At 32.1% G+C, this 24,509-nt stretch overlaps 1 protein-coding gene, 1 long non-coding RNA gene and 1 other non-coding gene across 3 annotated transcripts; 1 reads left to right on the top strand and 2 right to left on the bottom strand.

The window, feature by feature from the left end:
- Positions 1–9,798: 9,798 nt before the first annotated feature.
- Positions 9,799–11,041, bottom strand: LOC109177148. The gene is made up of 3 exons (XM_019326450.1): positions 10,289–11,041; positions 10,153–10,206; positions 9,799–9,918 (listed from the first exon to the last, which is right to left on the bottom strand). Exons 1-3 carry the CDS (start codon positions 11,039–11,041, stop codon positions 9,799–9,801), a joined length of 927 nt encoding a protein of 308 aa, XP_019181995.1.
- Positions 11,042–13,498: 2,457 nt separating this feature from the next.
- TRNAN-GUU lies at positions 13,499–13,573 on the top strand. Its single transcript has one exon. It is a non-coding gene; the product is annotated as a tRNA-Asn (tRNA).
- A 6,513-nt stretch (positions 13,574–20,086) lies between these two features.
- On the bottom strand, positions 20,087–22,562 carry LOC109177122. Its single transcript, XR_002053526.1, has 3 exons — positions 22,552–22,562; positions 20,207–20,214; positions 20,087–20,161 (listed from the first exon to the last, which is right to left on the bottom strand). It is a non-coding gene; the product is annotated as an uncharacterized LOC109177122 (long non-coding RNA).
- Positions 22,563–24,509: the final 1,947 nt, after the last annotated feature.

Raw genomic sequence — 24,509 nt, 5'->3', positions numbered from 1 at the left:
AGAAGCACCCGAAAAGTTAATTCATGGCCGCAATAACTTGTTGCGTAACCGAGTAGTATATACACTCCAAATGTGTTTTTGAGTGCAAAGTTATTTTTGGAGTCAAATTATTATGAGTGCAAAGTGATTTTACTTTCCTGATTTTACTACTCGAATTGACTATTCAAAAAGTTTACCTCTCTAAGCTTACATCTCTAAGCTTAACTCTGTAATCTTACTTCTCGATTTACTTCTTGAAATTTTACTTTCTGAAACTTTATTTTCCAAAGGAAGTTTACTTCTCAGAGTTAATTCTCTTAGTTTGCATGCTTATTTACATATGGAAATTTTTCTAATGCATGCAACATGACTCTCGTATGCAATTGACTGGTTGCTAATTCAAAATTGAATTATTATTTTTTCCATAAATCCTATATCAATCCCGGAAGGATTGCTATTATAAACAAATAATGATAATCCTCTTTTGACTAAACTTATGATGTCAACATGACAAAATCCTCTCCGAATATGACTTAGTGCAATTCTGTGCTGTTTAAAGAGTGATATACTCCTTTATAAGACTAATCTTTGACTTATTGCCATACATGATATGATTGATTTAGATGTTATTGGTTTGGAAGGTAGAAGCGAATTGTATCATATCAGTTTGCTCGAAGTAAACGAGAGAATGAATTATATCATTTCAATTTGCCCGAAGCATACGGAGGAATAAATTATTTCATATCAATTTGCTCGAAGCAAATGAGGGAGTGAATTATATCATGTGAATTTGCACGAAGCAATTCCCAAACCAGTGAGTGAACTAATGTAAAGTTGATGATAAGGATTTTTGGGAGATCTTGAAGATCTATTTTAGTTAACAAGCTTCACAGGTTCCCTATGATTGTTGTGTACCCTTATAATATCATTTGATATGTATGCTTTCATATCTGATTATATATTTTCTTGTTGTGGACATCAATTTTATATATGCTATTGTGGTTATCACAATCTGACCTACTGCATATCATAATTATTCCCCCTAGAACCTAGTACGTGGCATAAAACCAAATATTTCCCATCTGCATTTTATTCACAGTGTGCAGTCTTTTTCCTATATCACCACCAAAGAGTACCTTTGTGGGCATGTATATATTGATTATAAACACACGTCTGTTATTTAAATTCTTAGAGCCCATGATAAGGGATCAATATATAATTAGGTACGTTGACTGCACACTTTATGAAGATCATTTCACGGCATTAGGGAGGGATAAGAGCTCAAATTTAATAGAATGCCGAGAAATTCTATGGATGATTGATGAAAGAGATCTTCAATATTTAAACCCACGTATTAGGTAGACTGAACTAGAAGTTCATAAGGTAATTAATCTGCCAATATATATATATATATATATATATATATATATATATATATATATATATATATATATATATATATATATATATATATATATATATATATATATATATATCCACAATTTTAATAAGAGCCAATAATGTTAGGCCCTTAACTGGAACAAAAAAAATGTCGGTACTATTGTTTCTTAAAATTAATGGTTAATATTATTTTGATTTTAGTAATTTTTAATGATTTTCCTTATTTATCCTCTTTTATATTATTTTCTTCCCTAAAATAACCCTAAATTCCGTTAGTATAAACTTTAATAACGGAATATTCCGTTAACTATTTATTATTCTTAACATACTCATTAATTTATATAAGAAAGGTCTTAGGTTCGAACCACATCCCAATTAGAGTTGGCATAATTGTTAAACATATATTATGAATATGTTAAAATGTATTAAAAAAATATATAATATAAAATTTAACATAAACTTTGGTCAAATAATTAGCCCGAATAAATACATAGCATTCAAAGATTATAAATCGGGAACTTTAAAACTCATTTGATTTTCTTGATTTTTAAAAAAATAAATAAATTTAGGTTAAGTTTTTTTTTTTATGTTTAATTAATATTCTTTTTATTATTTAGAACAAACTTAATATTTCAATTATGCTTTTCTATTATTCAAATGATTTAGGTCATTATGGTATTAATATTTTTTGTATTTTTTTTATAATGGTACAATTGTACATTACTTTACAAATATTATACTATTATTTTTTTATCGGACAAAATTGTTCTTACATCATTATTGTCCATATTACAACTAAAATCCCAGTCATATACACAGCAATGCAAATCTAAAGCTTCCTACACCATAATCTCATTGCATGATGAATCTCTCTATGCTGCCACCAGTAACATAATGGCACATGACACACTATCAATAAAAAAAAATAAAAAAGAAAGGACATGCACTATCAATAAAAAAAAATAAAAAAGAAAGGACATGCACTGAAGATGAAAACAATGACAATGCTACCCAAAAAAGTATTACTAATAATTAGAGAAATTTAAACTAAAAATAGTATTTATTTAGACTATCGCTTTAAGACTACGTATTTAGACTAGAGTTACTACAAAGTTGCAAACATTTATTTTAGTACAATTATAATCAATCCCTCATATATTATCTTCAATTTATATACTTTAAATTACCGATTTAAATAAACAAATTCAACATTTATTTACCTATGCATAAACATCTCCTATATAATATTGCGTTGATATACTTTGAAATACTTATTTAAAAATAATCATTGGGCATTATCCCATTCGCGCAAAGCGCGTTAAAAAACTAGTGTATATATATATATATATATATATATATATATATATATATATATATATATATATATATATATTGATCATACAAAGAATGACTAGGTCCTATATATCTTCCCCAACTTGGACCATATGTATCTACCAATGCTCCTTGACGCAAGAACCGTGGGGATATGTTGGTATAATCCGCGGAAAGCTAAATCGAGTAGAAAATTGTGTCACTCTTGAAATCGATTAAAGAAGTATGTCCTGAAGGCATTTGTCCAGAAGGCAAAAATCCCTAGTAAATTTATATGTGCACCCAAAATCATAATACTGGGGATGCGGAACGACCAGATAAAAATATCTTTGGGAAATGGCTAGAATCTGGTTGAATTTCGCCATTATTTTATGAGAGAAATTTATGAAATATGTTATAGTTGTCGACAACACAATTGCCTTTATAAATTGCTCTCAGTATATGAGAATCTAGATCCAGAGCTAGGCACCAGTAGTGCCATGATTTTTTTAGTGTATAAAATAGAAATTAAGGCATGTACAGCTCAGCTCGCTAAAACTGTATTCTCTTTATAACACGTACACCATTTAATGTTAACCCTGTAGGTTACAAATGGGTGTTTGTACGAAAGAGAAATACAAACAATATGGTAGTATGATATAAAGCGAGTTTGGCAGCTTAAGGGTTTATGCAGAGACCCTGAATTTATCTTAATCAAATGTACTCTCCCACAACGTATAGCTTTACGTTCCGCTAATTAACATCATTGGCAGTGAATTATAAATTTAGATATGCAGTTGATCAATGTCATGACCACAAACTTATGGGTCATTAGATGCTAATATTTATTTGTAAATCCTTGATGGATTCAACACTTTTTTAGGAAAGTGAAAATCACAACGTGTATCATTACACTACTAAAGTCTTTGTATGACTTGAATATTATTGACTGAGCGTTTTCCTCCCGAAGAAGGAATATGCAAATAATAGTACCATTATGTGTTCGTTAACGAATTGCTAATGAAGTTATTTATTTATCATCTCAGTCGATATTGATGGTTTAAATGTTATTGAAACACAAAGAGAGCTTAGTGATATTAGCTCATACCGAAAGACGGAGTTTTGAAATAAAAGACTTGGGAAACCCAAGTATTGTCTCGACCTGAAGATCGAGCTTGTCCTTGAAGAAGTTTTATACACCAGTTAGCCTATTTGAAAAATGTCTTGAAGATGTTTTATATGGATAAGTATTATTTACTTATCACACAAAAGGTTATCCAATAATCTCTTGAAGTAGATAAAGGACCATTTAGAATCGACGATGATAATGAGGATATTTAGGGACTGGAAGTCCATTACTTCATTGATATTGGAGCACTATTATTGAACTAGAAGTTCCATAATCGCATCATGTCTGATATTGAATTTGCGATGAAATTACAAGCAACATTTAGTGCTTCCCCCTACAATGAAAATTGGAATGGTATTTAACATATCCTCCAGCACCTTCGAGGTACAAAGATTTTGACGTTTATGTGAGAAACCAATATGTGGTTTTAATGGGCTACTTGGGCACTGGCTCTTTTATTTGATCCCTATGATGCCAAGTCCAAAACAGGTTATGTTATATTTTCACCCCCAATGTCCCATATGAGGACAATAAAGATTGTGATGCCCAAGCAAGTAATAGTTTTGTTAAGGGGAACCTTACAAAACATATTGCACCCAAGGTTGAAAAAATCGCTAGGTGCCTGGGGACCGCCTGGGGCGCCTAGAGCACCTAGGCGGGCGCCTAGGTGGCCGACCGCCTAGCGCCTAGGCGCCAATTAATCGGCGCCTAGGCCCGATTTTTGCAACACTGATTGCACCTAAGTCCTTCTACACACATGAACTCCAGAAGAGTGGTAAACTTCTTGTTGAGAAAGTTTGCCCTAGTGAATAATCTTGCAGATATGTTCACTAAGTCTCTGCCTACATCTACTTTTGATTAATATGTTTATAAAATTGGGATGCGTTGGCATAGAAGATTGTTATCTTCAGGGGAACCGACAACCCTTAGCTGTGCTAGAATGGACAATCTAGAGGACTTTTGAAATCCTGAAGATTATGCTCCGAAAGTATATGATTGTACTCTTTTCACTTAGCTAAATTTTTTATAGACAAGGTTTTCTTAGGTTAAGGTTTTTAATGAGGCAATCGATGTAGGTGCACTTGAGTGAATAGTCTTGAAGACCCTTGAAATCTTGAAGATTATGCTCTGAAGGCATATGGTTGCACTTTTTTCCCTTAACTAAGTTTTTCCCACTGGGTTTTCTTAGTCTAAGGTTTTTAATGAGGCAACCGGTGCAACACAATGATTTAATATACTTCATGTACTCTTTTCCTCGTCTAGTTTTTTTCCCACTGGGTTTTCTAGCGAGGTTTTAACGAGGCATGAGTATAGTTGTTTAATGGCCAAGGGGGAGTGTTATAAATATTTTATATTGATGGCCATTAAACCATGAGACACTTCATTTCCCTTTCATTTAATCCCTTATTTATGTTGAAGAGTTGAAAGGTTGTATGGATCTCTATATATATGGTTGAAAGCTTAATGAAATGAGATGGTTGTTGTGCCCTATATTTGGTGTTCTTCTTCTTCTTTCTCCCTTTACTTCGTTACATATACACGCATATACATACGAACCTCCGGACAATTATCGTGCAATCATCACGCGAGAACTAACGAGTTGATAGGACGAATTGCATCAGATATATATATAGTGTTTATCAGTGCACAATCTTAAATAACAAATGCAATTTTTTCTGGAAAAAAAAATGTTACAACCACAAATATACGGAGTATGAGATCGATTTGTTCATTTGCCTCCAATAAGACACTATTGCTTCAATAGGCAAATCATTACACAAATGAAAGAAAAATGAGAAGTCTCTTAATTAACAAGCCAACAGAAGCAAGAGCATCTACTCTACAAACGCTATTCAAACGAATATACTGAACTTTTTTTTGAAAACTAAAAAAGGAGAAATTTCATTAAAGTAAATGTCCAGTACAATGAGGAATACTAGAAAATCAACAAGAGGCGCCAATATGAGAATGTGCATCCCTCATAAGAGTGTGAGCAAGCTTGTTCAAAACGAAACATAATTTTCAGGAGAATTAGGGTGGGTGGGTGCCGCTGCCGGCGTCGAACTACTTCCGCCACCGCCTTTAGAATGTTTAGATGAACGGCAGCGATCAATCGGACTGCATCCTCGCCTATAAGGATTGCTTGGCTTGCCTGGCCGGCAATTATCTTTGTTTTCACCATAACAAGGAATTCCATCATTACCTAAAACTCCGTTAGTTATTCTAGTGGAATTTGTGCATGCAACTAAACAAATGAGACAAACAACAACAACATTAATGCCTCTTACGTTACCCATCCTCTCATCAACTCGATCTATAACAATGTTACGTTGGTATCAAATGCTTTTCATTTTTGATGTACAAGTGTATGCCAAGTGGATATATATATATATATATATATATATATATATATATATATATATATATATATATATATATATATATATATATAGTTTACCTCAAATGCGGCCGTGTCTTAATGTGCGGTTGGTGCGACTGCACCATTAGTATATAAAACGTATCAATAGTGTTAAAAAAACACACAACAATGAGATGTACAAATGCACCACAAAACACACCACACACGAAAAAAAAAAAAAAAAAAAAAAAAAAAAACACCAGACCTCCTCACACCTAATTGTACGTTTTCAAACACTGTGTGGTGTGTTTATGCATACCTTTTAGTGCGTTTTGTGGTGATGCGTATTTAATAGTGCGTTTTTGATGTATTAGTACTTTTTTTGTTGGTGTGCGTTTCCTAACACTATTGGTGCGTGTTTACAGAATTATTGGTGCGTCCACACTAACCGCATGTTAAGGCGCGACCACACTGGAACTAAGGTCTATATATTAGTCATCACTCGAGGAGTGGTAGGATCATTTGTTAAGGGTAGTATTAATTGCTTTTGGGTGTGGTTTTTAATTGCTAACGAGCGATATTATTGAATGTACTTTGTATTTGTGCACGATTAATCTACAGTTTCTAAAACCTGTCACCATTCTTGTAGAAGTAATAGTGATACCATTAAATTACCAGTTACTTAACTATTCAAATATGTCATATTGCTCATTAAAGCTAGATTTAAGTTGTCAATAACTTATTGAATGCGTTAGTGATAGTATTTATGCAAATTTAAATGAGTTAATATCTAAAATTGTCCTCCACTATACTAGTTTTTCTCAATTTTGTCCTAAACGACTTTAGTGACTTAATGTAGTCCCAGAATTTTGTATTTTTACTCAATTTAGTCCTAGACTTTTGTGTTTTTGCTCAATTTAGTCCCACATTTGTCATTCCGTCCATTTGTTGTTAAATAAATAGACAATTCAATAATTTTAATATTGTCATCGATCTCTTTACTCATAGACATGTGAAGTGCGAAATCCTTCTTTTATTTTACGAATTACTCCCAGAATCACTCCTAAACCTGCGAATATAAAATTTGATTCGTAGGTCTGGGAGTAATTTTGGGTGTAATTCGTACAAGAAAGAGGGATTTCTCACTTCGCAGGTTAAAAGTAAAGAGCTGTCAATAGTAATATTATTGAATTGTCCCTTTATTTAACACCAATTTGACGGAATAACAAACGGAGGACTAAATTGAGCAAAACACAAAAATCTAGGACTATATTAGGTCACCAAAGTCGTTTATGACGAAATTGAAAAAATTCACTATAATCGAGGACCATTTTGGGTATTAACTCAAATTTAAATTCCATTGTGAAATTTGTTTACAATACAACTGTGATTAATACTCATATTTATTATTACTATTAATATTTTTATATTTAAATTAATTAATTAACATTAATTTCCGAATTGAACGTTCTGTATGTTGTGCTAATCCTTGAAAGAAAAAGATAACTAATAAATTTGAACTTTTAGTCTTTAAGAAATATATATTACTCCGTAGTTTGTTTGGTCTATAATGATTCATAAAGGAAAGTGCTCTGTCTATTCCCATTTTTAACTCTCAATTTTTATTCTCACTACACACACAAAATCTTAATATAGACACTTGTATTGAGACTCATTAAAAAATGCTTATCAGAGTTCACCACATCTAGGAGTAAAATTGATGTTGTAAGATTTAAGAGTACATGTAGTAGAGAATGAGCTTTTCAACATTGGTCTTAATTATATAGGGAGTGTTTCACAAATAGCTGTTAGCTGATAATTAATAGTGGATTGACTTAACTAATAACCGTTAGCGGATTAGATTAGCAGATTTAATTAGCTGATTACATTAGCTAGTTGTAGATAAATGTTTGGTAAAGTAGTTATTAGGTTGTTATTAGTAGATTACATGCAAAATAATCCTTGAAGCTATAAGTGTATTATGTTATTTTAACCTTTAATAATAACAATAATAATAATAATAATAATAATAATAATTATTATTATTATTATTATTATTATTATTATTATCATTATTATTATTATTATTATTATTATTATAGAATTTATATAAAAAAAATAAAAATAAACATATGTTCACAGGCTTAGGAAGCCCATGAATACTAATCAGTAATCGCATGTTCCGTTGCTAATTACCTTTACGGTATTAGGAAACGGACTTATGAACCACGTCGACGAGCTCAAGAACCATGTTGCCTAGTATCATGAAGAGAAAATGAGAGTAAAGAGACTATTGAACCCGTCTACACAGTTTCGTTTAAAAAAAAAAAAACAAAAAAACAAAAAAAATATTATCGAGAGTGTTTTGGAGAAAATAATTTATTTTCTCAAAAAGCTAATTGAAAAAACTGTTTTGAGTAGCTTTTCGAATTTTAGTGTTTTGGAGCAATAATGCCTGTTACAAAAAAAACTGATTAACCAAACACGCGTATTGGCTATTTGGCCATGTAAAATAGCTAAGAGTAGTTAAACAAGCCAAAATTTTAGTATATTAGATAATCAATTTTTCATTCATTCATTATACATTTTGAAGGTATAATTTATTAAATTGTCATTTTTTTTTTGTCTTATTTAAAAAAATCTGAATCCACTTTGACCCGTCCCAAATTAAAATTAGATCCTATTAATATTTTTACCACAAAATAAATAATCACTCACGTGCAATTTTTATTAATACTTTAAACATCTCCAACGGCAACAATCTTGGTCAACGGCGGAAGATCCCCGGTGAAGATGTGGATGATTACAAATCCCCGGTCGGCATTGGTGGAATTGAAAATTCAATGCAAGGTTAGAGATTTGAAGTAATAGAAATATAAATTGAAGGGAAAATTGCACCTTTAGTCCCTAAGTTTTAACCAAGTTTCGATTTGGTCCCTAAGATATGAACGTATCTGAGTTTAGTCCCTCAGTTATTTGCGAAGTGGCGTGTTTAGTCCCCGGTGTTAAAATTCTGTCAACACTTAACTGAAAACTTACAAGTAAATTAATAATTGAAGGGTAAAATTGGAATTTCAAATTATAATCATTTCTTATATCCAAACCCTCACACAACCTCATTCATTTCTTCTTTCTTCTACAATCTAAGGTGTTCTTCTTCCCTAAATTTTGAAATCTGAAATTCTTCTTCCCCAAGTTATGTTTGATTTAAATTAAATTTTCTTTCGAGTTGAATTAAAATATACTCTCAATTGAAAGTAGAAATGAATAAAGATAAAGAAGTACATATAATACATATGTATACTGCGAAATGAAGTAGGACAATTCCAATTTATACCAAAAATATTTATATTAATAGATGTTTAGCACAAGTTATAGCTACAATGATCAATCTTTTACATGTTCAACTTACCTTTCCAATAAAACATGGTCAGCACATGTTATACCTACACTAGATTATATTTGACACGTTATACTGACATTTCAAACAAAAGCAATGACAACACCCTAGTTTGATATACAAAAGACCACAAAAAGAAGTTCATCACTGTCAACCATTCAGTTTGATACACAAAACACCACAAAACGAGGATCATCACAGATTCCTGACAAATCCATCCTACTTCTTTCTCAGTTTTTGCTTGGGGTGGAGTTGTTTCCTACTTTTCTTTGTAGTTGATGTACTTGCTTTTTCTGTGCTCCGAGTATCAAGTGGGGCAGCTTGAGATGTCCTTATAGCCTATTTAATCAAGTAGACATATTAGATGACATATTTAATGTATTTAATGTACTATTCATATCTCAACTAACCATTTCTACCGGTTGTTGCACACCGGAATCCACATTCATATTTTTTTGTACATTCAAGGGATGCACACTGGAGTCCATATCTACAGGCTGTTTTCACAGTTGATGAATTAGTACGAGTGTACGACTTAAACAATTTGAAACTTATTATGTATTAAAAATGTACCTGTTCTTGTTGCTGCTGCTGGTTAAACCCTTCAACAGTAGATATAGTTGTATTCTATAACAAATATACATAATAATTGTTAGAAAAAAAAATATTAGCAGTATATTGAAAAAAACAAAGTGAATTCTTATATTACCTCTTTGGATGCCTTGCATCTTCTCTTGTTGTGTCCATGTTGGCCACAAAGTCCACACTTTTTCTTTTCTCCTATCCTTCCAAGTTTAGTCGGCACATGTTCCTTCTCAATAGGATCTTTCCTTCTTAACTTTTTAGGTCTTCCAGGCTGGGGCTTATATTTGGGAGGCAAGGGTGGTGGTGCTCCTGTTTTTATCCATTGATCTGAAGATGAGATGGGCAGAATAGCTGGTTCATAACTCTTCAAATAAGCCTCCACTGAATAAAACCAATTTGTATACTCTATAGGATCTTGACCATTTTCTGAAATTGCAGAAATTGCATGTACACAAGGAATGCCTGTCAAGTCCCATCTTCTACATGAACAAGAACAAGTGGTTAAGTGCACCCAAAACAACTTCAAATCATCATCCTCAACCTGCCACCATTCGTCATTTGACTTATAAGAAATGTAGCCACCTATTTTCTCCTTGTTTTGTTCAATGCTTTTTACAATCTTTGGACAAATCTTCATAGGATTGTTCCTCATCTTATCCCTATTACGTTGCATTCTTTTCATAAGATATATTCTTAAACACTCCACCATGGTCATAATGTGTTTGTCTCTAGCATTCAAGATTGAAGAATTGAAGGACTCACACAAATTGTTCAAGAACATGTCGGACTTAGTAGATGTGTCAAAGAAAGCTCGACAGAAATGGTGTGGAGACCTTTCACTAACCCACACAGCTGCCTTTGGATTTAACACTTGCATTGCCTCAATGTGCTGCTTAAATTTTGGTTCTGTAGTGGCTTTGCAAGCTGCCCAGAATACTCTCTTAAATACCTGACCCCCAAATCCATCTTTGGTGAAATTCTGGTGAAGATGTCTTACACAATTCCTATGTGCAACATTAGGTAATACCTCTTCAACAGCTTTAACCAATCCTTTTTGCTTGTCAGATATGAATGTCCAGCCATAAGGGTTACTATGAATTTCCAAATCAGATGCAAGGAATTGAAGAAACCATGTCCATGTCTCTTTTGTTTCACCTTCTACAACTGCAAATGCTATTGGAAACATGCAATTGTTAGCATCTACTCCTACTGCAGCTAGAAGTTGTCCTCCTTTTTGGAACCCCTTCAAATGACAACCATCAATTCCTATCAATTGCCTACATCCAGCCAAAAACCCTTGTTTACATGCTGTAAAACAGACATATAATCTAAGGAATCTGCACCTACTACCTTCCCTATCAGTTGTGTCTAACTTCATCTTAACAGTTGAACCCGGATTGCTTCTTCTAAGCTCTTCACAATAATCCCATAACATGTTAAATTGTTCTGCTTGCGTTCCAATTAATGATTCCTTGGCATTTCTCCTTGCTCTATAAGATTGATACTTAGACACATTACATCTAAATGTCCTTTTCACTTTCCTTTGGAATTCCTTCCTACCCCAATTTTCATTATCTTTAAATTCCTCCTTATAATACTTAGACAAAAACCTTGAAGTTATAGTTTTGTTCTTTTGTTGTGCTCCACAAGTATGTTTACCAAATGACTTTATGGTAAATGGACAACTTGGGTTACTCCTTGAAGCAAAAATGACCCAATTGCAATGGTTTACTCTACATTTTGCTTGCACTCTCCTCTTGTCATTCTTGGTGAACTTAACTGATTTTTTGTTCACTGCTTCATGCACTTCTACAACCCATTTAAATTGAGAATTGCTACTAAAAATCATGCCAACTTTGTAGTTAAAATCATGCTTTTTCTCATCTCCTTCCCTATAAACCAACAAATTATTTTCACCTTCAATATCTGAGCTTGAACCAATGCTTCTAAGCTCATCTTCTGATTCCACCCAATCTTTCTCCCCTTCTAGATCAATTTGATTTAATCCAACAGTAAGAATATTAGGTGTGGATGAATTGCCAACATCAAGATTTTGATTTAATCCAACAGTAAGAATATTAGGTGTGGATGAATTGCCAACATCAAGATTTTGCTCATCATCACTACCATCATCCATAGACTCTGAACACTCTTTCCCCACAGAAGCTGATATCTCAGTTTCACTCCCTTTCACTAGTTCATCTGCATTTTTAATCAATTCTAATAGTGATACATACAAATTAAAGCTGTAATTTATCCCTAGGTAGAAAATAGCATCAAACATTTTGCATGTTCAGTAGAGTTATTTTAGGATTTGAGTACACATCCTTGTCACTTGAGATTCATACCAACTGCTAAGATTCTTTAACTCATAAATTTTGCTAGATAACATAGCCAACTAGACATCTTAACCATAGATGAGACAAAGAGTGAAAGGATGCTACATTGACAGAATTTGGGAAAGATCTTGAAATCTATCTATTATGTTTGACAGATTAGGCTAACTTCTCCATCTTTAATGGCAATTATATTGTATAGAAGAGCTATGTGGATGGGTTCAAATAAGTATGCTAATTTAACTCAGACATAGACCCTAGCACATTCGCACAACAATAAAAAAAACAGTTTTAGCAGACATACATACATGGCTTTACAGACAAAAACCACTTTAGTAGTAAAATAATAGTCATTCCTCCTCACATGGACCACACATTCACATAAATACAAAAACTGAAACATGGACCCAGCACATTCGCACATCAAAAAACACAAAAACTCAAAAGTTATTAAACTCTGATTTCACAAAAACACTTACAAGTGGGTGGTTGATTTGTGCCCAACAAAATTGTAGAAGTCATTGTAGTGTAGGATTTGTTCTCCTTCTAACCTGCGAAGTACGCTTTCGTCCCCTGCTTAAGCTTCGAATTCTTCTTTCTTACATTGCAATTAGGTTTCGAAATTTGGGGGAAGGGGAAGGGGAAGGGCGCTGACTATATGTTGTCAAATTGGAAAATACTTCGTATGTTTTATTTTGGGGGGAAATGGGGAATGGGTTCTAATAAATAAAAATGGGTAATAAGTTATTTAATTATTATTTTACTTTTTTACCCCTTAAATTAACACTGTCAACAAAACATTAACGGCAAGGATCAAAAACGCCACTTAACTCATAACTGAGGGACTAAAAATGGATACGGTCATAACTCACGGACTGAGTCATCACTATGATAATAACTTAGGGACTAAATATGCCATTTTCTCTAAATTGAATAAATAATGTAGATTGACTGAGATATATAGTATATTAATATTTTGTGCTTTTACAATTAACAAAGCTGGAATAGCTCAGTTGGTTAGAGCGTGTGGCTGTTAACCACAAGGTCGGAGGTTTCAAGCCCTCTTTCTAGCGTTAGTAATTTTTCCTTCACAAGTCTCATGCATGGCAGCAGGATATATTTTTATTCAGAAGTTAATTCTACATTTAATTGTTTTATTCTACAAAGTTGCTACATTTAATTGTTTTATTCTACAAAGTTGGTGTTAAATGTTAGGATAAAAATCTAATAGTTAAGATTATATTATGTTTTTATACTTCCATAAAAACTATCATCATATCATGTTTCGTTGATAAAATATTTAATTTAACCCTCCAACTTTCTGCTCAACACTACATATTAAATTTGAAGAGAAATATTCACACATTAAACTAAATATAGGACAATTATTATATTCAATTTAAATCTCTAAACCAACTACCCCACCCTTGTGTGCACCTCACTGTCTTAATTCTTAATAGTCACTCAAACAAAAGTATTGTGACATTCCCCCCACCCCCCCCCCTCCCCCCCCCCCCCTTCCCCCAATTTTAAAAACCGAATTAAATTATTAAAATTTAATTACAAATTTTTTGGTTCCCCTGTAATGAGATATGACTTGATAACAATAGGCAGGAGGAAAAAAAGAAAAGAAAAATGTGATATTAAAAGAAGGTTTTTATATTAGGAACTTTTAGGGTTGGCAATCTGTCACCCAAGGGATGGAATAAAAAAAAAAAAAAAAAGTTATAATTTATGCTCCTCTATAATATACCAATTACCAATTACCAATTATCAATGTCATTCCTAAATTATTAGTAGTGTAAATATTACCTATCAGTTTTCAAAATGGTACATATATTCCCCACTTAAGTGTAAATGCTGCTCCTCAATTTTTAAAACGGTACATATATTGTCCCTCCTATACCATACGGGAGGGACAAAAAGTGAGCATAACCAACACTTAGGAACGAATTCTACAATTACCCAATTACTTAGGGACAAAAAGTGTAATTTTTCCAATATTATATTTATAAAAAATTGAAATCTAGAGACGGATATATTAGTAGGTTGCTCTAATACTAATTATTATGACGCTTATCACTACACCATAAACTATAGCTAATATCGAATGCATAACTTTATTTCCTATACTTGCATAACAGTCAACAACGCCACATTTCAATGTCAGGATGCTAGACTCCGTCTCCAAATCTCAACCTAATAATATTCCCATAAAAAATAAAAAATAAAACACCAATTTTATTAATCAAATAATATAATGTTTACCCGTGCACATTCTTGACTAATGAATGCATTAAAAATAATAATAAATAAATAAATAAAAGTGGGTTACAACCACAAATGTATGAGATTTGTTCATTTGCCTACTATTGCTTCAATAGGCAAATTATTACACAAATTAAAATAAAACATACTTTTGAGGAGAATTATTAGGGTGGGTGGGTGGGTGGCACCGCTGCTTGCCGGCGTCGAACTACATACTTCGCCACCGCCGGCCTTCAAAACTTTCCGATCAATCATCCTCCGGAACGACAACGATTAATGTCACTGCATCCTCGCGTGTAATGATTGGCTGGCTCGCCTGGTTTGCAATTCTCTTTGTTTTTAGGACTACAAGGAATTTTATCTTTAGCTAAAACGTCGTTGCTTATTTGAGTGGAATTTGTGCATGCAACTAAACAAATGAGACAAATTAAACAACAACAAAAACAACATTAATGCCTCTTACGTTACCCATCCTCACATCAACTGGATCTATAACAATATATTGTTGGTATCAAATGCTTGTCATTTTATATATATATATATATATATATTGTTGGAAAACAAACCATTGAATAAAGATTATTTTTGCTTAAGTTTCGGATTTGTCCGAATCAGTCTTACTTCCTCCTTGTCTATACCCACGAAATTAGCGCAGATGTATGTGTGGTCAGCAAGGAGAAATTAGTTAAATTGCATTCTCCATCTTGGCACAAGGACACACCATTATAGCCTCTTCTTCATTCATTCATTTATAGCTTCGTATTTTTCTGTCTGCATAATGTTAGAAATAATTATTTCCTAACAATGATTTATATAATAAAGGTTGTAATTCCATAAGGTACTCACGTTGATGATTAGTGATGTGTAGAGGCGGAATTACTGGGTGAAATTCCCTCCCTCTCATTCTGTTAAAATTTAAGTTTATAAGGGTTAAAAAGATGTGTAATGGATAAGGTTATGGGTTTCACAATCCTAAAGGGATTTCTATTCCTAAAAGGAGGTCACATTCCTAAAGGGATTTCTATATTCCTAAAGGAGGTTCCCCATTCCTCTTGAAAGAGGGTTTCTTATCACATCTATAAATACCCAGGAAAACTCTAGGGATCTTAACGTTTTCAAATCTCTAAGTTTTCTAGTCTCCGTATCATCAGGATGTGAATAAGGTATACGGATCAGAGAGGTGAAGCATTATATTCTTGATTCATTCAATTTAGAGATTACATCTTCAATGGAACCAAGTAAGTCCTATCTTTCCTATTTAATTAAAAGTCCATGATCATGAACATTGTTTAGTTGATTGATTTGATTTACATGCGATCATTGTTAATTGTGCTTCCGCATTTAAGTTATAGCGCATAAAGGATTATTTAACATTTGGTATCAGAGCCTGCTTGTAAATTGATTAATCACTAAAATTAGGGTTCATGATATTTGGGGATTTTTAATTTTAAGGTTTAATTGTTTATCACTGTCGTATGGTTTGTCTTTGATGATAAAACTTATTATACGGATAATGTACATGGCTTAATTAATATGGATGTGTTCGTTGATGATTGACAGTACGTATGGCTTAACTAATGTATGTTTTACGTGGAATTCGTATGCCGTAGTTAATTGTTCTGTCTTCATCCATTAACAAATATATATGTTGTTTGTATGTACTGTTTATATATATATATATATATATATATATATATATATATATATATATGTATGTATTAATTGGCATGTTATTGGAACCAATTATGTACGTACAATTAGGACATATCATGCATATTTGCTTTTGTTTCCTTCGCTGATGACATCTGGAAATCTGGGGTCAAATTGTTATATGCGTACTGTGTATAAGTACTGTATATAACGCTAAATTTTGTATTGATTCAACATCAACATATACAGTTTTATATGTTATGTGATTTCTCTGTGTTAAATCATCAATTATATGTTATAAGAGAACGACATATAAATTGAAGTTTATTTTGTTTGGACAATTAAATTGAGTCTATTTGGGTTTATTTAAAGTATTATGGAGTCACTTTAAATTTTAGGCTCATTTAATTTGTGTTTATATTTAAGTCTATTTGGGTTATTTAAAGTATTATGGATTTGTTTTAAATTCTAGGCTCATTTAATTTGAGTTTATATTTGAGCCGTTTGGTTTATTTAAGGCATTAAGGACTTGCTTTAAATTAAAGGCTCATTTGGGATCAATTATGGTTGGAGGTTGTATCCATTATTAATTTATATATATGTTTATAAATGAATTATTAGCATAAAGCGAGTGCGTTAGTCGCCAAAGCGGCCCACTCAAAGTAATAGCTAATAATCATTTATGTTTATGTTTAGAGCATATATATAAATCAAGGTTTACTTACATAAATGAGTTATTAGCATAAGGCGAGTGCGTTAGTCGCCAAAGCGGCCCACTCATGGTAATAGCTAAATGATCATTTATATTTATGTTACAAAATAAATTAAAGTTTATTCACATAAATAAATTATTAGCATAAGGCGAGTGCGTTAGTCACCAAAGTGGCCCACTCAAGGAAATAGCTAAATAATTATTTATGTTTACAAATGTTTATCGTACACAGGTATTTTGCATATATCATTGAATGACACTAAAAGATTGACAAACATTTGTGATCATTAACACATGGTTCTAGCGGTTGCCCAAAGGTAGATCAGACATGTGATTAATGACAATTTAGGAGATTATGATTCTTGTTTTGTTAATATGTAGTGCATGTCCAAAGATGGCCTATATATTAAATTGAAACTTGATGAATAGTCTCATTCAAGTATGTGTGAATGATGCATGTCGGTAAATTGACATTGTATTTAAATTTGACCCAAAGGCGGATTCAAATGCAAACTTAAGGTCTATAAATTATAGTTTGAATAAAGGTTTGTTACTCAAAGTAATTGATTGTGAGATAAATGTTTGCAGTGAACACTATCATATCACGCTATAAGGTGACAGTTTTAATGTCAGTGATAATAGCAGCAAATCTAAAAGTAGTAAAGAAGGGCAAGCATCCTATGAAGGTGCAAGGTGATGTTCAGGAAGTGCAGAAATGCTATTCTGTAACAAACCTGGGCACAAGAAGGCTGAATGCCTGAAGAGGAAAGCTTGGATGGAAATAAAAGTATACATTCAGTTTCAGTATGCTTTGAATCCAATCTTGTTAAGGTTCCTTCTAATACTTGGTGGTTAGGCACTGGTGCTACAACACATGTTTATAACATTAAGCAGGATTTTTGATGTTTCAACCTCATAGGGAAAATGAAAAGTGTCTTTTCATGGGAACGTGATGAAAGCTAGAATTAAAGGTATTGGAACTTACAGAATTAAGCTGGATACAGGTTTTTGCCTTGATCTTGAGAATTGTCTGTATGTTCCAAATTGTTCTAGAAATCTTGTTTCAACAGCTAGGTTGGAACCATTGAGTTTTTACTTTAAGATTGGAAACAAATGTTTGTATCAACAAAAACCTTTATGGTTCTGGTGTTTTGATGGATACACTATACTGTTTCAATCTTAATGATGACTTTGTTAATTCCTTGTTTAATGTGATGTTTGTGTTAACAGGAGTGCGCCAAAAGAATCTTCAGCTGACTTGTGGCATAAAAGGCTTAGTCATATATCCAAAGAAAGGAGATTGGGACTTATTAAAGTTGGAATTTTGTCTCAATTGGATTTTACTGACTGGAATGGTGCATGTGTCGATTGCATAAAGGTAAAGCAAGTCAGACATGTATCAGTACACTCAGCCACAAGAAGCTCATGATTACTTGATTTAATACATACAGATACCTGTGGTCTCTTTTGATGATTCGTCTTGGAGCGGTGATAAATACTTTATTACCTTTATTGATGATCATTCTGGGTACTGTTACATCTATTTACTGCGTGAAAGATCTCAGTCTGTGGATGTCCTAGAAACATTCATATTGGAAGTTGAGAGGCAGTTAAATAGAAAGGTAAAGACAATTAGATCATATAAAGGTGATGAGTATTATGGGAAAACATCAAAAGTTGGGCAAATTCCTGACCCATTTAATGAAATTCCTCGAATCTAAGGGCATTTTGTGCATAATACACAATGCTAGGCACACCACATCAAAATGGTGTGAAAGAAATGTGAAATCGTACTCTACGGGATATGGTTAGGAGTAAGGTCAATAACTGTATATTGTTTGTTTCATTGTGGATATATGCATTAAAGACAACAGCATACTTACTCAATAGGGTTCCTAGTAAGGTTGTTTTTTAAAACACCTTATGAACTGTGGACAAGAAGGAAACCTAGTTTGAGGCATCTTCACATTTGGGGCTGTCAAGCTGGAGTGAGGATATATAATCCACATGAAAATAAATTGGAATCCAGAACCATTAATGGTTATTTCATTGGATATCCAGAAAGGTCTAAAGGGTACATGTTTATTGTTCTAATCATAAGTACGAGGATTGTTGAGTCTGGTGATGCTCGCTTCATTTAAAATGGCGAAGTCAGTGAGAGTGTGGGAGCTCGTAATGTTGAGATTAAGGAGTCATTGATGGTACCAGATTCATCAAGTGATCCTTTTTTTTTCCTGTTGTTGTTCCTATTGCTGCAATGCAGTGTAGCCTAATGGAAATACTTTGGAACAACAGCAACTAGATGCTCAAATTCCACATGAGGAAGCTATTGTAAATGAAGATGAGGTTGAAACTCAAGATGATGATCAAGTGCAATCTCAGCAGGAAGTGGCATTAAGGAGATCTACTAGATAGAAAAGATCAGTCATTCCTGATGACTATTATGCACTTGAGAATGAAAGTGACTTGAGCATTGATAATTATCCAGTCTCATTTAACCAAGCCATACAGGATAATAATTCTCCTTGAGAATTATTTTGGCTTTGGTGGCTCATTGTGTTCTTGAGCTCCGCCAAATGGTTGTTAAAATTGCCTTTCTGAATGGAAAATTAAAAGGGGAAGTGTACATGGATCAACCGCAAGGTTTCATGACCACATGAAAGGAAAATCTGGTATGTAGATTGAAGATGTCGATCTGTGGATTAAAACATGCTTATAGACAATGGTACTTGAAATTGTCATTTGGTTTTGTAGAGATCACTGTTGATCGGTGTATCCACATAAAGGTTTAATGGAAGCAAGTTTGTAATCCTAGTATTACATGTTGACGACATTCTTCTTGCTGCTAATAATAAAAGGGATGTTGCGTGATGTTAAGGAATATCTTTCTAAGAACTTTGAAATGAAGGATATGGGTGTGACTTCATATGTGATTGGAATAAGAAATATTCTGTGATAGATCACATGGGATTTTAGGTTTATCCTAGAAGACTCACATTAACAAAGTTTTAGAAAGATATAAACTAGAAAACTGCAAAAGAGGGTCCTGTAATACTTACAAGGCACTGAGGATCACATGCTCACCTATAAAAGGAACGAATAACCTGGAGGTTATAGGTTATTCGGATTCAGACTATGCCGGATGTTTGGATACCCAAAAATCCACATTCGAATATATTTTTCCACTTGCTCATGGAGCAATATCTTGGATGAGTGTGAAGGAGCCTGTCATTGCTACTTCCACTATAAAGGCAGAATTTGTAGCATGCTTTGAGGCTACAATTCAATCACCATAGCTGCGTAATTCCATTTATGGTTTGGGCATTGTCGACACTATAGCCAAACCATTGAGGTTTCATTGTGATAATACGGCAGCTATGTTCTTCTCAAAGAACGACAGATATACTAGTGGTGCCAAGCACATGGGTTTGAAATTTCTGTCTGTTAAGGAGAAGGTACAAAATCAAAAGAGTATCAATAGTGCACATTGGCACCGATCTTATGATCACGGATCCGTTGACTAAGGGATTGGCGCCCATGACCTTCATTGGCCATGTTGGGAGGATGGGCATACTGGTAAAGTCCTTGTATAACGGTTAACTCTGCCATACATGTATGGATTTATGTTTGATAGCACATCAGGTTGATGATACTCTTAGATATCTATTCAGGTTTTGATTTTGTTATGGTTGATGTTAATCACTTATTTATGCATAATTCAGAAGTGATAACAATGGTCTTGTTTAAGACATAAGGAATAAGGTACTTTCGAATTTTACCTTATTATTATGGTTCGAATTCTTATTAACTGTGATACATGGAAGGGAACGGGACGCTATGTCAGGCCTGTAACCGCCATGATTCGGTTAATAAAGTTCGATTAGGTGGTGACTTTTACATTTTCATATTAAGTGAGCTCAAATTAAGGATTGAAAATTGTAAAGTCACGCATATATGAATCAAGTGGGAGATTGTTAGAAATAATTTATTACTAACGTTGATTCATATAATTAAGGTGTCATGCTCATATGAATCAGTGGGAGACTGTTAGAAATAATTATTTCCTAACAATGATTTATATAATAAAGGTTGTAATTCCATAAGGTACTCACGTTGATGATTAGTGATGTGTAAATGCGGAATTACTGGGTGAAATTCCCTCCCTCTCATTCTGTTAAAATTTAAGTTTATAAGGGTTAAAAAGATGTGTAATGGATAAGGTTATGGGTTTCACAATCCTAAAGGGATTTCTATTCCTAAAAGGAGGTCACATTCCTAAAGGGATTTCTATATTCCTAAAGGAGGTTCCCCATTCCTCTTGAAAGAGGGTTTCTTATCACATCTATAAATACCCAGGAAAACTCTAGGGATCTTAACGTTTTCAAATCTCTAAGTTTTCTAGTCTCCGTATCATCAGGATGTGAATAAGGTATACGGATCAGAGAGGTGAAGCATTATATTCTTGATTCATTCAATTTAGAGATTACATCTTCAATGGAACCAAGTAAGTCCTATCTTTCCTATTTAATTAAAAGTCCATGATCATGAACATTGTTTAGTTGATTGATTTGATTTACATGCGATCATTGTTAATTGTGCTTCCGCATTTAAGTTATAGCGCATAAAGGATTATTTAACACATAACACTCTACATTATTGATTTGTGTAGCCCGTCCAAAGCGTGCCGCAACTGTCACCGGAAAATTTACGCAGAGTTCTGTTCCTATCCATTTTGAATTTCTGTTCGTGTTTCGTCGTCGCACACTATCTTCCTCTTCAGACTTCACGTTGGCATTGTTACAACTTAAATTGTATAATATATATAAATCTACAAATCTAATAAGAGTCAATAATGTTAGGCCATTAACTGGAACAAAAAAATGTCGATAGTAGTTGTTTCTTAAAATGAATGGTTCATATTATTTTGATTTTTGTATTTTTTTTTAATAATTTTCCTTATTTACCCTCTATTATATTATTTTCTTCGCTTAAATAACCTTAAAATCTATTAGTATAAACTTTAGTAACGGAATATTCCGTTAACTATTTATTATTTTTAACATACTCATTAATTTATAAAAGAAAGGTCTTAGGTTCGAACTCCATCACAATTAGAGTTGACATAATTCTTAAAGATATATTATAAATATGTTAAAATGTATTAAAAATATATATAATATAAAATTTTAACATAAAATTTGGTCAAATAATTAGTCCGACTAAATACATAGCATTCAAAGTTGAGCATCAAAGATTATAAATCATGAACTTTAAAATCATTTTATTTTCTTGATTTTTTTTAAAGAAAAAAAAAACAAATTTAGGTCAAGTTTTTTATTTTTTTATTTTTTTTTTATTTTTTTTATGTTTAATTAATCTACTTTTGATTATTTAGAACGAAACTTAATCAGAACATCCTACTAGCTCCAATTGAACAAGTTTACACATCAGAACTTGATCAATGCATGAAAAATTCTAAAGAAATTTGTAAGTTAATTTTTACTATATCATTATAACAATATTTATTGTAACCATATATTTTGAATTATTTATTATCATCCTCTATTGACAACAATTGTAGCAATTGTCATTGACAAACTATCAAAAAATTGTCTCAACAAGGAATGAAAATTTTAAAAAAATCACTGATTTCATTATTATTGATGAAAAGTAGGTACAACCCTTTATTACTCTTATTAAATTAAAAAACTTAATAGCTACAACCAAAATAATACATATGCATTTAATTAATTTAGAATTAGATGTCTATAATGCTTTATTTTAAAAAAATTATTCATTATAAAAAAATTTAAAAGAAATTTAATTTCATTAGATATATTATCTTTAATTTATTTTCTACAATTCAAAGATTCCTTACCTTCAAATTATTAATTTATTATATTCACTACATTGTCCATTGTCTTCTTTTTACATTACCGTGTAATTAAATATCAAAGTTATAATACAAAACATGTTATATATATTTATTTACTAAGTATTTTATAAATTATAATATTAATATTTTGTTCAATACTTTCATATGATAACCTACCACACACATCTCACAACACATAAAACATGTAGGGGGAAAACTACCACTACTAAATATCAATAGGTGTTTGTAAGATAAATAGTTCATATTACAACTAAGATCTCAGTCATATACACAGCAAGGCAATTCTAAAGCTTCATACACCATAATCTCATTGCATGATGAATCCCTCTATGCTGCCACCAGTAACCTAATTACACATGACACACTACGATTTAAAAAAAAAAAAAAAAAAAAAAAAAAAAGCATGTACTGAAGATGAAATCAATGACAATGCTACCCAAAAGAGGATTAAGAAGAATTAGAGAAATTTAAACCAAAAATAGTATTTATTTAGACTATCGCTTTAAGACTAAGTATTTAGACTAGTGTGATTACGAAGTTGCAAACATTTATTTTAGTGACAATTATAATCAATCTATCATATATTATCTTGAATTTATATACTTTAAATTACTGATTTAAATAAACAAATTCAACATTTATTTCCCTATGCATAAACATCTCTTATATAAATATTGCATTGATATACTTTGAAATACTTATTTAAAAATAATTATTGGGTACTTATTTAAAAATAATTATTGGGCATTATCACATTCGCGCAAAGCGCGTATAAAAACTAGTTCTACAATAAAAATGAAAAGCGGTGAAATAATTAAATCAAGTAGTGTAGTTTAACTATTTGTGCTTCAGTAGATTGAGAAAGTATGTATGAATAAATACTACAATGTAACAGAGTCAGTAGTACTAAAAAAAAAAAACAAAGAAGTAGTGTAGTTTGAAATGAATCAAAATTCAAAAAGAAAAATAAAATAAGAATTGAAACAATGAAAATAACTTTTAAATCCTGCAATTATAAATACTACTATATTATTAACTAAAAATAATAATTGAGCCCCTTAATTGTGCAAGTCTAGTGCAAACGGAGATTAGTTTGAGTATTGTACTGTTTAGTGAATTTATAGGTCAAAGTACCTATAAAGTCCTTGTACTATAGTGTTTTGTTTAATTTAGTCCTTGTACCTTTATTCTGTTCAATTTAGTCCCTCTATTTTAAAAAGTGGTGAAACTAAGGACAATTGTTCAAATCTCATTAAAAATATGGTTTTAATTATTTATTTTAGACATACTAATTTAATATATTGGTGGTAAAAATAACTAATTTTAAATATTTATAAAGAAATATATGAGTAAGAATATAAATATTGTCAGCGCCACGTAACCTAAGTTAGCTGTAATATTAACACCATTAACTATTGTCCTTAATTACACCAATTTTTAAAGTACAGGGACTAAACTGAACAAAATAAATGTATAAGGACTA

The sequence above is a fragment of the Ipomoea nil genome, unplaced genomic scaffold (genome assembly GCF_001879475.1).
Source record: "Ipomoea nil cultivar Tokyo-kokei standard unplaced genomic scaffold, Asagao_1.1 scaffold0800, whole genome shotgun sequence".
In the NCBI taxonomy this organism is placed as follows: Eukaryota; Viridiplantae; Streptophyta; class Magnoliopsida; order Solanales; family Convolvulaceae; genus Ipomoea; species Ipomoea nil.
Note: the sequence above shows the minus strand (reverse complement) of the source record. Positions and strands in the feature narration are given on the sequence as shown.

Bases quoted from the DNA above. Each gene is read 5' to 3' on its own strand.
- LOC109177148 (XM_019326450.1), bottom strand. From the start codon at position 11,041: ATGCAAGTGTTAAATCCAAAGGCAGCTGTGTGGGTTAGTGAAAGGTCT. The intron at 10,207-10,288 runs GTAATATAAGAA...TATTTGTTATAG, and splicing joins GATGCAAGGCATCCAAAGAG to AATACAACTATATCTACTGT. The intron at 9,919-10,152 runs GTACATTTTTAA...TTGATTAAATAG, and splicing joins AGCAGCAGCAACAAGAACAG to GCTATAAGGACATCTCAAGC.